Source organism: Lupinus angustifolius, chromosome LG06 (assembly GCF_001865875.1).
Source record: "Lupinus angustifolius cultivar Tanjil chromosome LG06, LupAngTanjil_v1.0, whole genome shotgun sequence".
Classification (NCBI taxonomy): Eukaryota; Viridiplantae; Streptophyta; class Magnoliopsida; order Fabales; family Fabaceae; genus Lupinus; species Lupinus angustifolius.
Window position 1 is genome coordinate 15,420,860 of NC_032014.1, and position 10,221 is coordinate 15,431,080.

Sequence of the window (10,221 nt, forward strand, 5' to 3'; positions counted from 1 at the left end):
TATATATATATATTTCTAAATAATTAAAACTTATTCCCTTTAAGAATTGTTAAACAATGGAAAGCGATGTTTTAAATTTGGCTCGGACTCGTTGGTCAAACCAGTTCAACCATGAACCGAGCATCTAATCGATTTGAGCCTTTCATTTAATAAAGTTTGCATTACACCCATTACACTAGATAAAGTATTTAACAATGGTCATTCAACAACACTTCCTAGCACAACCTCTTAAATACATGACGAAAGATAATCAATAGCGCTCTGTTAAGAAAGCGCTATTAAATTTGATAGGTCGATATAGCTTCAACAATGCTTGCTTCAACAAGCGTTGTTGTATGTATGCCTAAGATATTCAACAACACTCTTTTAAGCAAGAGTTGTTGATTTGAATCTATTCAACATTGTTTGCTTAAATGAGTATTGTTAAAGGTGACATATCAACAACGCTCATTACAATGAGCGCTGCTAAAAGTTACACATTTAACATCGTTCGATTTAATGAGCGCTGTTAAAATTCGTTATTCCATAATATGTATTTATAAAATTATTTAATTTTATTTTGAAAGATGCAATTGGAGTAAATATTGCACGAAAATCATCCAAATTGTTAAAAGAAACTCATATGCTAATTTTTCATATATAATGCAACTTGGTCATACATATATGAAAAAAGCAATTAGTTATTACTTCAAAAAAATATATTATAAATCACCAACAAATATTATTAAAATAGAAACTCATATGCTAATTTTTCAAAAAAGTTGTTGAATTTAACCCTATATATTCTACTATGTTCATATAGGCAGCGCCCGAAAACCCCGGTTGAATGATAATTTCAAGTGTAGTTGTTTTGTTATTATGGCGTAGTGAGAGGAATATACCAGACTACAACATTGGCATCACTAATTTCGGTGGACAATGAGAATTAGATCAGTTCAGATTAATTTCAATCTTATGGATGTAGCTTATTTGGACATATGGCAAGTGATAATTTTCTAGATTATGATATGTGTGTGGTTTTGATTGGTGAATTTGTACTCTAATTGCAACGACATGTATAGTAATTTATGAAAACTTGAATTCTTTAATTGATTTTTTATGCAGAATTTTCTAATCACCTACTCTTATATAATTTTCGCCGCAACATCGTGTATGAGAGTGTTCCTCTCATTTTTCTCTGTACCTGACTTTGGTATTTGTCCTATTCAATAGTTAATTAAAATAATTTGCGTATATATTTAATTGATTCTTTTATATATAAATTCTTTAATTGATCGGAATGAACTCCTATTGTCCACTATTGTATCATTTTGAAAACAATAATATTATTAAATTTGAGTGGGGGTTACAATATTTTCAAAAAGAAGTTTACTAGAAAGAAAATCAAAACAAATGAGTGAGATAATTGCAAGAATCGGAAATCCAACTAGAATTGATCTAAATGGGGATGGCTCCCTGGGTCTTGATGGCTTTAGTGGTTGTTTCTTTCAAGCTTTCTAGGACATTGTTGGTAATGATATATGTAGGACAGTGGTCCAATTTTTTGTTCAGGGATGGATCCTCCCAAACTTCAACTCTAACAATATTATTTTGATTCCTAAACTCCATAGTGTCAATAAAATCGAGGACTTTAGGCCCATTGCTTTAGCTAACTTTAAGTTCAAAATCATCACAAAACTCCTGACTGATAGGTTAGCTTCTGTTGCCCGTATAATCATCTCTCATCAACAAAGAGGTTTCATCAAAGATAGATAAATCAAAGGTTGTTGAGGGTAAAATGAAGATGATCGTAAATCAAATAGGGGTGTGACAAGGTGATCCTCTCTCTTCTTTTTTGCGTTGCCGAAGATGTCCTTTGCAGTTGCATTTCTAAACTGGTTGTTGAGGGTAAAATGAAGATGATTGTGGGCTCAAGTAAGATTATTAATCCTAGTCATGTTCTTTATGCGAATGATATTCTTATCTTTTGAGACGGTCATAAGTAGCACCTTTCTTCCCTTATGAAGCTTCTTCAAGATTATAGTCAAGCCTCCGGCAAACTTCTTAATGCTAGTAAATGTAAGTTCTATGCTGAAAAAATCACTTCCTCTATATCTTTGTCCATTTTCTCTACCCTTGGTTTCTCCTAAGGTAGCATGTCTTTCTCTTACCTAGGGGTTCCTATCTTCAAAGGAAAACCTAGAAAGATTCACCTTCAACCTATTGCTAACAGGATTGTCCATAAATTAGTTGTTTGGAAAGGCTCATTGTTATCATAATAGGCAAAGTGGAGCTTGTCAAATCGGTTGTTAACAACATGCTTCTTTACAGCTTCCATGTCTATGCCTGGCCGAGCCAACTTCTGAAATACGTCAACAAATGCATTAGGAACTTCATTTGGTCTGGGATATTGCTGAGATGAAAATGGTCACAATAGCCTAGAATCGTGTTTGCTCTCCTTCTTCAGAAGGGGCCCTTGGAATCATGTCTATTAAAAAGATTAATTATGCGACTATCCTGAAGTTGGATTGGGAGTTGATGTCTTCTCATCTAGACCGGGCTAACTTTTGTAGGGATAGATTTATTTCCAACAAAATGTCAATCGATAGACATCTCAACTCCTATATTTGGTTTGGCATAAAGTTGAAGCTGAGGGTTGTTCTTAATAACACAATTTGGATTATTGGTGATGGTAGAAAAATTAATTTTTGGAGGGATAACTGGCTTGGTAGCACCATAGATGACTCTCTTCATATCCCTTTTAATGTCCAAATTTCTCAAAAAGACTATTGTTGATTTCATCATACATAGACAATGGTTTCTTCCTTAATCGTTTTGCATTTTTTCCCTCACTTATCCATTGATATCTGCAAGATGATTGTGCCTAAAGGTATATTGGAGGACCAACTTCTTTGGTATCACTATGAGAATAGGAACGTCTCCCTCAAAGATGTCATTAATCATATATTCCTTCCCGACCAACAACTTTCCTGGTTCCAAATGATTTGGTCTACCAATATCCCCCTTCTCAAACTTTCATTGTGTTGATACATCTTCTGGTTAAGCATTGTCATTAATTTGCCTCTTGATACATCTTCTGTTAATAGTATTTTCTTGGTGTGCAACAAAAGTTGGAGTCGACAATCTAGAGCATGTTGATTGCTGCTATTGTGTACACTATTGGAACTATTTGGCGCTGTAGAAACAAGATCAGGTTTGAGAACAAATACATGTCTAAGAACTCTGGCATTTGCTTGATTAAAGATGCTACTTCTTTGTCGGGTAACCTTTCTAAGCACTACGACATCTCTTCCATAGATGAGGTCTCTCTTCTCAAGGCTTTTAAGTTAGATATTCAACCTCGTAAAGCTCCCTCTATTTACCAGGTCATCTAGAAGCCTCCTCATATGGGTTGGATAAAAGTGAATACCGATGGTGCTACTAAAGGGGCTCCAGGTTTAGCTGGTGGTGGGGGTATCTTTAGAGATAGAAGTGTGGTGATGTTGGGTTGTTTTGCTGACTACTATGGCATTGAAAGTTCTTTTTATGTTGATGTTTGCATGACTTTATCGGCTACTGAAATCGCTCATAACAGAGGCTGGAGAACTCTTTGGTAGGAATATGACTTTGCGTTAGTTGTGCAAGCTTTGTCTGGGAAAGTTAGAATGCCTTGGAAGCTTACTAACAAATGGAGGAATTGCTTATTTCTTATCAGAGATAGGAATCTTAAGGTTACTCACATCTTTCGTGAAGGGAATTGTTGTGTTGATTCCTTAGCAGCCTTTGGCGTCTCTTCTAAATCTTTTACTTGGTGGGATCTCATTTCGGCTTCTATTGGGCAGGACTTCTTTAGAGTTCGGTTGGGCTTACCTAACTATAGAATCAATCGATGGTAGTTTGGTGTGGTTATCTTTTGGCTTGTTTACCTTGTTTTTTTTTCTGTTTTGGTTTTTCTACTTGGCTATCTTTTCAATTTGTTGTTCTTTGGTGGTTTTTGCTGTTGTTTTCCTTCTCTTGGTTATATATGTTGCTGCTAGGAATCAAGCTTTGTTTGAGGGAACCTAGTGGGTGGCTAGCAGTTTCTTATCTTAGATCCATTGGCAGTTTCTTATCTCCTTTATTTGCACTCTAGTGCTTGAGGTATTGGTTTGTTTAGTTGGTGGTGACAAGTGAGATGCAAAGGCTGGTGGAGTTATCTAAGAGTGAAAAACTAAGTTTAATTGTAACTGGTCTTAGTTTAGGAGTTGTAGTAGCAATCCTTAATGCAGTGGACATTGCTGCAAATGGTTATATAAAGGGTGCCTAATCTCAGCCTTTGTGTTTGCTAGACTAGGTGTTGGTGTCATCAACTTCAAGAGGTTAGTTGCTGAATACAATGATCTGAGAATCAATTGTGTTGAAAATGTGTTAGATGTTGTTCTAAAGTATCCTCCTCTTGGATATTTTATCGTTGGTGAGGGATTGATGATTAATCCTCAGAATTATGGGTACTTGAAGTTGCCTGAGGATATAACTAGCTGGCATAGTTTGGAGGCTTACTTGCATGGAGTAGTAGGAACTCAAGGGGCTAGCATTAATCGTGATATTGCACTTGTGAATAAGTCATTGGATGCTCTAAAAGATGATTATAGTTTTAGCTACTCATGTTCACAAGGTGTAAGTAAGATAGTGATAAAACACAACTCATGGGGTGGTAGAACCACACACAAATGAGCAAAGATTAATTCATCTAATACTAACACCTTGATCCCATGACTAAAATGAGTCAAACTACCCTAGAAATTCATAAAAGAAGTATTACAAATCACTATTATAAAGTGTGTATCAAATGGTTTGAGTTGGAAGTCCTTAAATAGTATTCTAGTGTTGTCCTATGCGCTCAGCGTACCTCAAGCTGTCTTTTCGTGACATTTCAATGCACCAACTTCCGTTGGGCGTAGAAGAAACAATAGAAAATGTTTTGTTGTTTGTGTTGAGGGTGGAAAACTATGTTCAGCACAATGAGTTTTGCTTATTTCAAATGATCCAACAGTTCACATTGAAGATCCATTAGTTAGGAACAACATATCCAAAATTCAGTTCAATGCAACGGTGAAAGAATGAGTTATCGCGATTTTACTCGGACATGTTATGGTTGAATTCTTGTTTTTGTTCAACACTTGCTTTTTTCCCATAATTCTTTGAGGTGAGACTTGTCCATTTAATCAAGTTTTAATCATTTATTAGTATAGTTTCCTTCATTTGAGTTGATTAAGTAGTTAAAGTGCTGTAAAAAGAATGTATAAAATATGATCAATTTGGTACTTAATAACTCTTCCGAACTTTGAACTTTGGTTGTCCTCAAACAAGAGTCCAAGCTGAGTTATTTTTTAAAACATTTTTGGGTTTTCAAGTAGAACTTACACATCAATTATCATGACATACACTCATATGCCAATAAACAAGTTCACACAATTAGACAAGTGCACTAAGGAATTTCAAGCTCAAATCAGAGTATAATATTTAATTCATGTATCACTCCTAGCTACATAATTCATTTGAAACTCTATTATTTAAACAATTCTTATGCCAATAAACCAGGAAGTGTGAACTCTCAAATGTTTGATAATGAATGTCTCTCATGAACATGCAATAAACAAGTAATAGTCAATTTTGGTATTGTCTCATGATTAATCAAGAATGATATAAAGTATGGATCACTAAAGTCTTTCATGGCTTGAACTTTTGGTCATCCAGTAGATCAAATGAGACCTTACACCACTAGACTAACCTCTTGTTGATATATATATATATATATATATATATATATATATATATATATATATATATATATATATATATATATATATATATATATATATATATATATATATATATATATATATATATGATAAAACAACATTGAAACCAAACCATCTTTAACAACCCTTCCATACATTTATCCACGTGAAATTTAAGTTGAAGATTCTCACCATCTTGCAAAATCCCAAGTCCCAAAATCAAGAACTTCTTGCTTGAAATTAATTAAAGAATTTTTATCTTTTTAATGTATTGAATTAAAGGAGGAAAATATTTGATTTAACGTTATTCAATAGCCATTTTCAATAAGTAAATAAAGAGTAGTAAATCATGAATAACTGCTTAAATATAGAACTTTACTCCTACGTATCCCTATAAAGAGAATCAAGACTACATAGTTCTTTGGTAGAATTTTTTTTGTTGGTTTAATGATATAATTAAGGAAAGAAGCGGCGTAGCGTAACCGTCCGAAAGAATGAGTTGATAAAAAGAAGCTCTCAGATATGACATTTCCTCCATCCTTTATATGGTTAGTAAATTTTATTTCTTGTGAAAAGTATTGATTTTGATATTTATTTATTAGTGAACATGTTTTTTATTAATTGTTAATTTAATTGAAAATAAATTTTTTTTGTTTATTTTAGGAATTAATCGAGTGAAAAGAAACTACGTAGTGCGACCATTTAAAGATGAGTTAAGGACGAAAAGCGCTTTCGCAACCCTCCTCCATCTTTGATTAATGTCTAAAAAATTATCTCATTATAATAATTGTTACTATGTAAAAATATATTTTTTTAATCATCTTAAAGAGAATTTTTATTAGTTGCTAAAATCATAAAAAAGTTTATTAATGGTTAACTATATTAAATGAATTTTTTTGAGCATTTTATTATTGTTATTTATTTATAAAAAATTATTAATATTTATTATTACTTCTGTGATTGAATTTATGTTTGATATTATAAACTGCAACCTGTCTAAGACAGCTAATTATAGGTTTAGAAACTTGTAATGTTCATCTTATAATCCTTTCTTATTAATACATATTTATGTGGTACAACTGCACCTTTAATTTAAAAAAAAAATTAAGAAATTTTCTTATAAAAAAAAAGACAGCTCAGGCATGCAATAGCTATATGCCTTCTTAGGGTCATCTAAATAATTTTGAATTAAATCAATATCATTAGAAATAAAGAAATTATATATTTATCTCCCTATATGTATCAAAATATATATAAAGAAATTAAATGCAATATGCCTTCTTAGGATGATCTAAACTAATCATTCCATCTGAGTAGGTTTGGATTGGATTAGACCATTTATTTAAAAAAAACCAATCTAATTAACATTTTGGGTTTGTTGAAATAGAGGGTAATTGGGTATCTTTCTTTTTACTCTATCAAAAATAATTTGAGTTAAGTATATATTTTGAAAGTAACTGAATGACTTCCAAGAGAAAAAAAACATCATGCCTCATCATCCAAACTAACCATACTTCCTTCACAAGACAAAAAAAGCTTCGAAAGTCTATCAAGCTTACGACTAGTTACTAATCTTGAATGTTTACAAAAGTGATCTATACATTTATAACAACCCTTCCATACATTTATCCACGCAAAATTCAACGTGAAGATTCTCACCATATATCTTGCAAAATCCTAGTCCAAACAAACAAGAACTTCATGCTTGAAAATAATTAAAGAACATTTATCTTTTTAATGTATTGATTAAATGAGGCAAAGATTTGATTTAATGTTATTCAATAGGCCTTTTCCATACATAAATAAATAAAGATAATGAAATATCTAATAGCTGCTTAAATATAGAATTTTATTTATAGAAATTTCACTCGGGTTACAAAAGACAGGTGAAGTAGGAACGCGAGTAACCTTCCAACAATCACAATAATAATAATCAGCAATGACAGAAATGTTCCTATTGAAAATAAAGTGTGCCAACGAGCTTCATAAACCAAATTATACAAATCTCATGATCAATAATGAACCTAACAAAATATTTAATACTTATACTTAAATTGAAGGTACTGCATATTATATGAAGTTCCTATTTAAGCGCACTCGAATCCCTTGGGAACATCCTTTCCACAGTAGTTGAGTATCAAGCTCAAGTTGATAGGAACGTTAAGGTTAATTCCAAGAACATTAGCCTTAAGAGCAGTGCAAAGGCACACAGCAGCATCAAGATTAGAAAGACCATCAATGAGTGAGCAACATGCATCCTTTGATGACTTCCCAAGTTGCACATTAACCAGACCCAACACATCAGCACACACACCAAACTTAAGGGTGTCCTTGGGGCAACTAGGTTGCTTTTTTGGGTCAGCAGGGTTTGTGGATGGTGCCTTTGGGGCAGGTGAGTGTATGGGTGTTGGTGGTGGTGAGTGTTTGGGTGTTGGTGGTGGTGACTGTTTGGGGGTTGGTGGTGGTGAGTGTTTAGGGGTTGGGGGAGATGTGTGTTTGGGTGTTGCGGGTGGTGGGCATGGGACATAAGTGGAGCTAACCAGAGTGAAGAAGAGGATGTTGAGAGAAAGAACAATAGCAGCCTTGGAAGCCATATCACAAAGATTATGAAATGAATGTTAGAGACTTTTAGATTACTAGTTACTAATTTGGTTTGCTGTGTCAGAGGAATGAGAAGGAGGGTTTTAATTTATAGGGAAAGGTTGGTGCCTTCTTTATTTTTTAAGGTTAAATAATGGGTTTATTTTAGGCCATGTGAATGAGTTAGCCTATAGGTAGAAACTAAAGCCACACAAGCTGGCAGCTCAACTTGGATGTCGGATATGTAAATATTGGGGAAAACGAAAAATTTATGTATCAAATTTGGAATTATGTGTATTTTTTAGTGTAGTTAGTTGTCAACTTCTTTTCAAATGGAATGATTTTATATATATAGTTATGAAAGTTTGAAACTTAGAATAATTAGCCAAATTACAAAAGGCATAAATAAAGGTAAGGATTATGCTAGATTTGTCATTTTTTTTCTCATTAAGAATAAATTAAGGAATGCTTGAGATTTGTCTGATTACTTTGTAATTAACTATTTCATAAGATAATTTCTAGTGTCCATTGTGGAGAGATATGACATATATATATATTGTGAGAACTTCTGATGGGTCACAAATATAATTCTATAATTGTGTTATGGCCATTATGTAATTAGCCAAAATATAAAATGATCTTCAGTAATTAATTTGGTGGCTAAGGGCATGTGTGTCATGAAATAATATAAGTGTAGATACCTTCAGGCAATTTCTGATTTGATGAAGGGACTGAATCAGAATTATTGCAACTAAAGTAGTAACCACTACGGGGTTACTTTTATGGGTTATGGTCCCCATTTGTAGAGCAATAGGTTTTCAGGGTGTAGGATGAGGATAGTGTTATCCATAAGGATATAACACTATCAACTCATCCATTCCTCACACAACACAACACACTCTCTCAAGTTAAGATATATTCTCTCATTCCCCTCTAGAGAGAAACTAAGGAAAACCATTCGGCGCTCTATCATCTGGAAGATCATCGCACCCTCATACCTTCGAGATTCCGGAAATGGCTCAACAAGGTATGTTCTTCATCTTCACCATGAACTCATTTGGGGTTTCTTCGGTCTGGACCATGGTTGTTCCATTTGGGTTTATGTATGGGCATAAACATTAGGTCATAGGAACAAAGCCATGGTCATAAGGACTTCCGCGTTTAATCTATGGATTTCGAGCTAAACAGAAGCAATGGCTTCTATTGCGCTTAAGCGAAGAGATCCTCGCCCAAGCGACAGCTCACCCCAGCGAGTGTATGAGCGACATATGGCTCGCTCAAGCGAGAAGGGCTCGCTCAAGCGAGAGACAAACAGAAACATTGGTTTCAATTGCGCTCAAGCGAGAGTTCCTCGCTCAAGCGAGAGAACCTCGCCCAAGCAAGAGAGTACCTTGCTTAAGCGAGAGTACGATAAAGTTTATGGGGCTTTGGTATTATTGTGCATTGAATTTAATTGTTGTTTGGTTGTCCATTAAGGTTGTCTATTATTTCAAGTGAGCCAATTGAAGTGAGATGTCGCCAAAGTGACCTCTCTCATGGATATAACTCATAAGGAACATTAGATGTAAGTGTGTATGATTATTCATGCGGGTATTAGCTGGCCCAAAGGTAAGTTAATATTTGGCCGAAGATCATACACACCTGTGATGATAAACAAGTCATAATTCTAAAGTTTTATACATGTGACTGATGAGTCTATCCAAAGAGGGATTCGTCAGTTGACATGCCTTATTATGAATGTTTGATCATTACAACAAGAATACCACTTGCAGTTAATATCACTGTCCAAAGACTTGATGTTAATCGTGCACTAGGTATCTTGAGCTGGACATACCATTGTTTAAGCACATTGATAATTTTAAGTTGTGAGCATATTTTAATA

General features: G+C 33.9%; 1 protein-coding gene across 1 annotated transcript; it reads right to left on the reverse strand.

The window, feature by feature from the left end:
* LOC109350818 (lipid transfer protein EARLI 1-like) lies at nucleotides 7,594–8,385 on the reverse strand. Its single transcript, XM_019592122.1, has one exon. It carries the CDS (start codon nucleotides 8,351–8,353, stop codon nucleotides 7,847–7,849), a length of 507 nt encoding a protein of 168 aa, XP_019447667.1. The 5' UTR covers nucleotides 8,354–8,385; the 3' UTR covers nucleotides 7,594–7,846.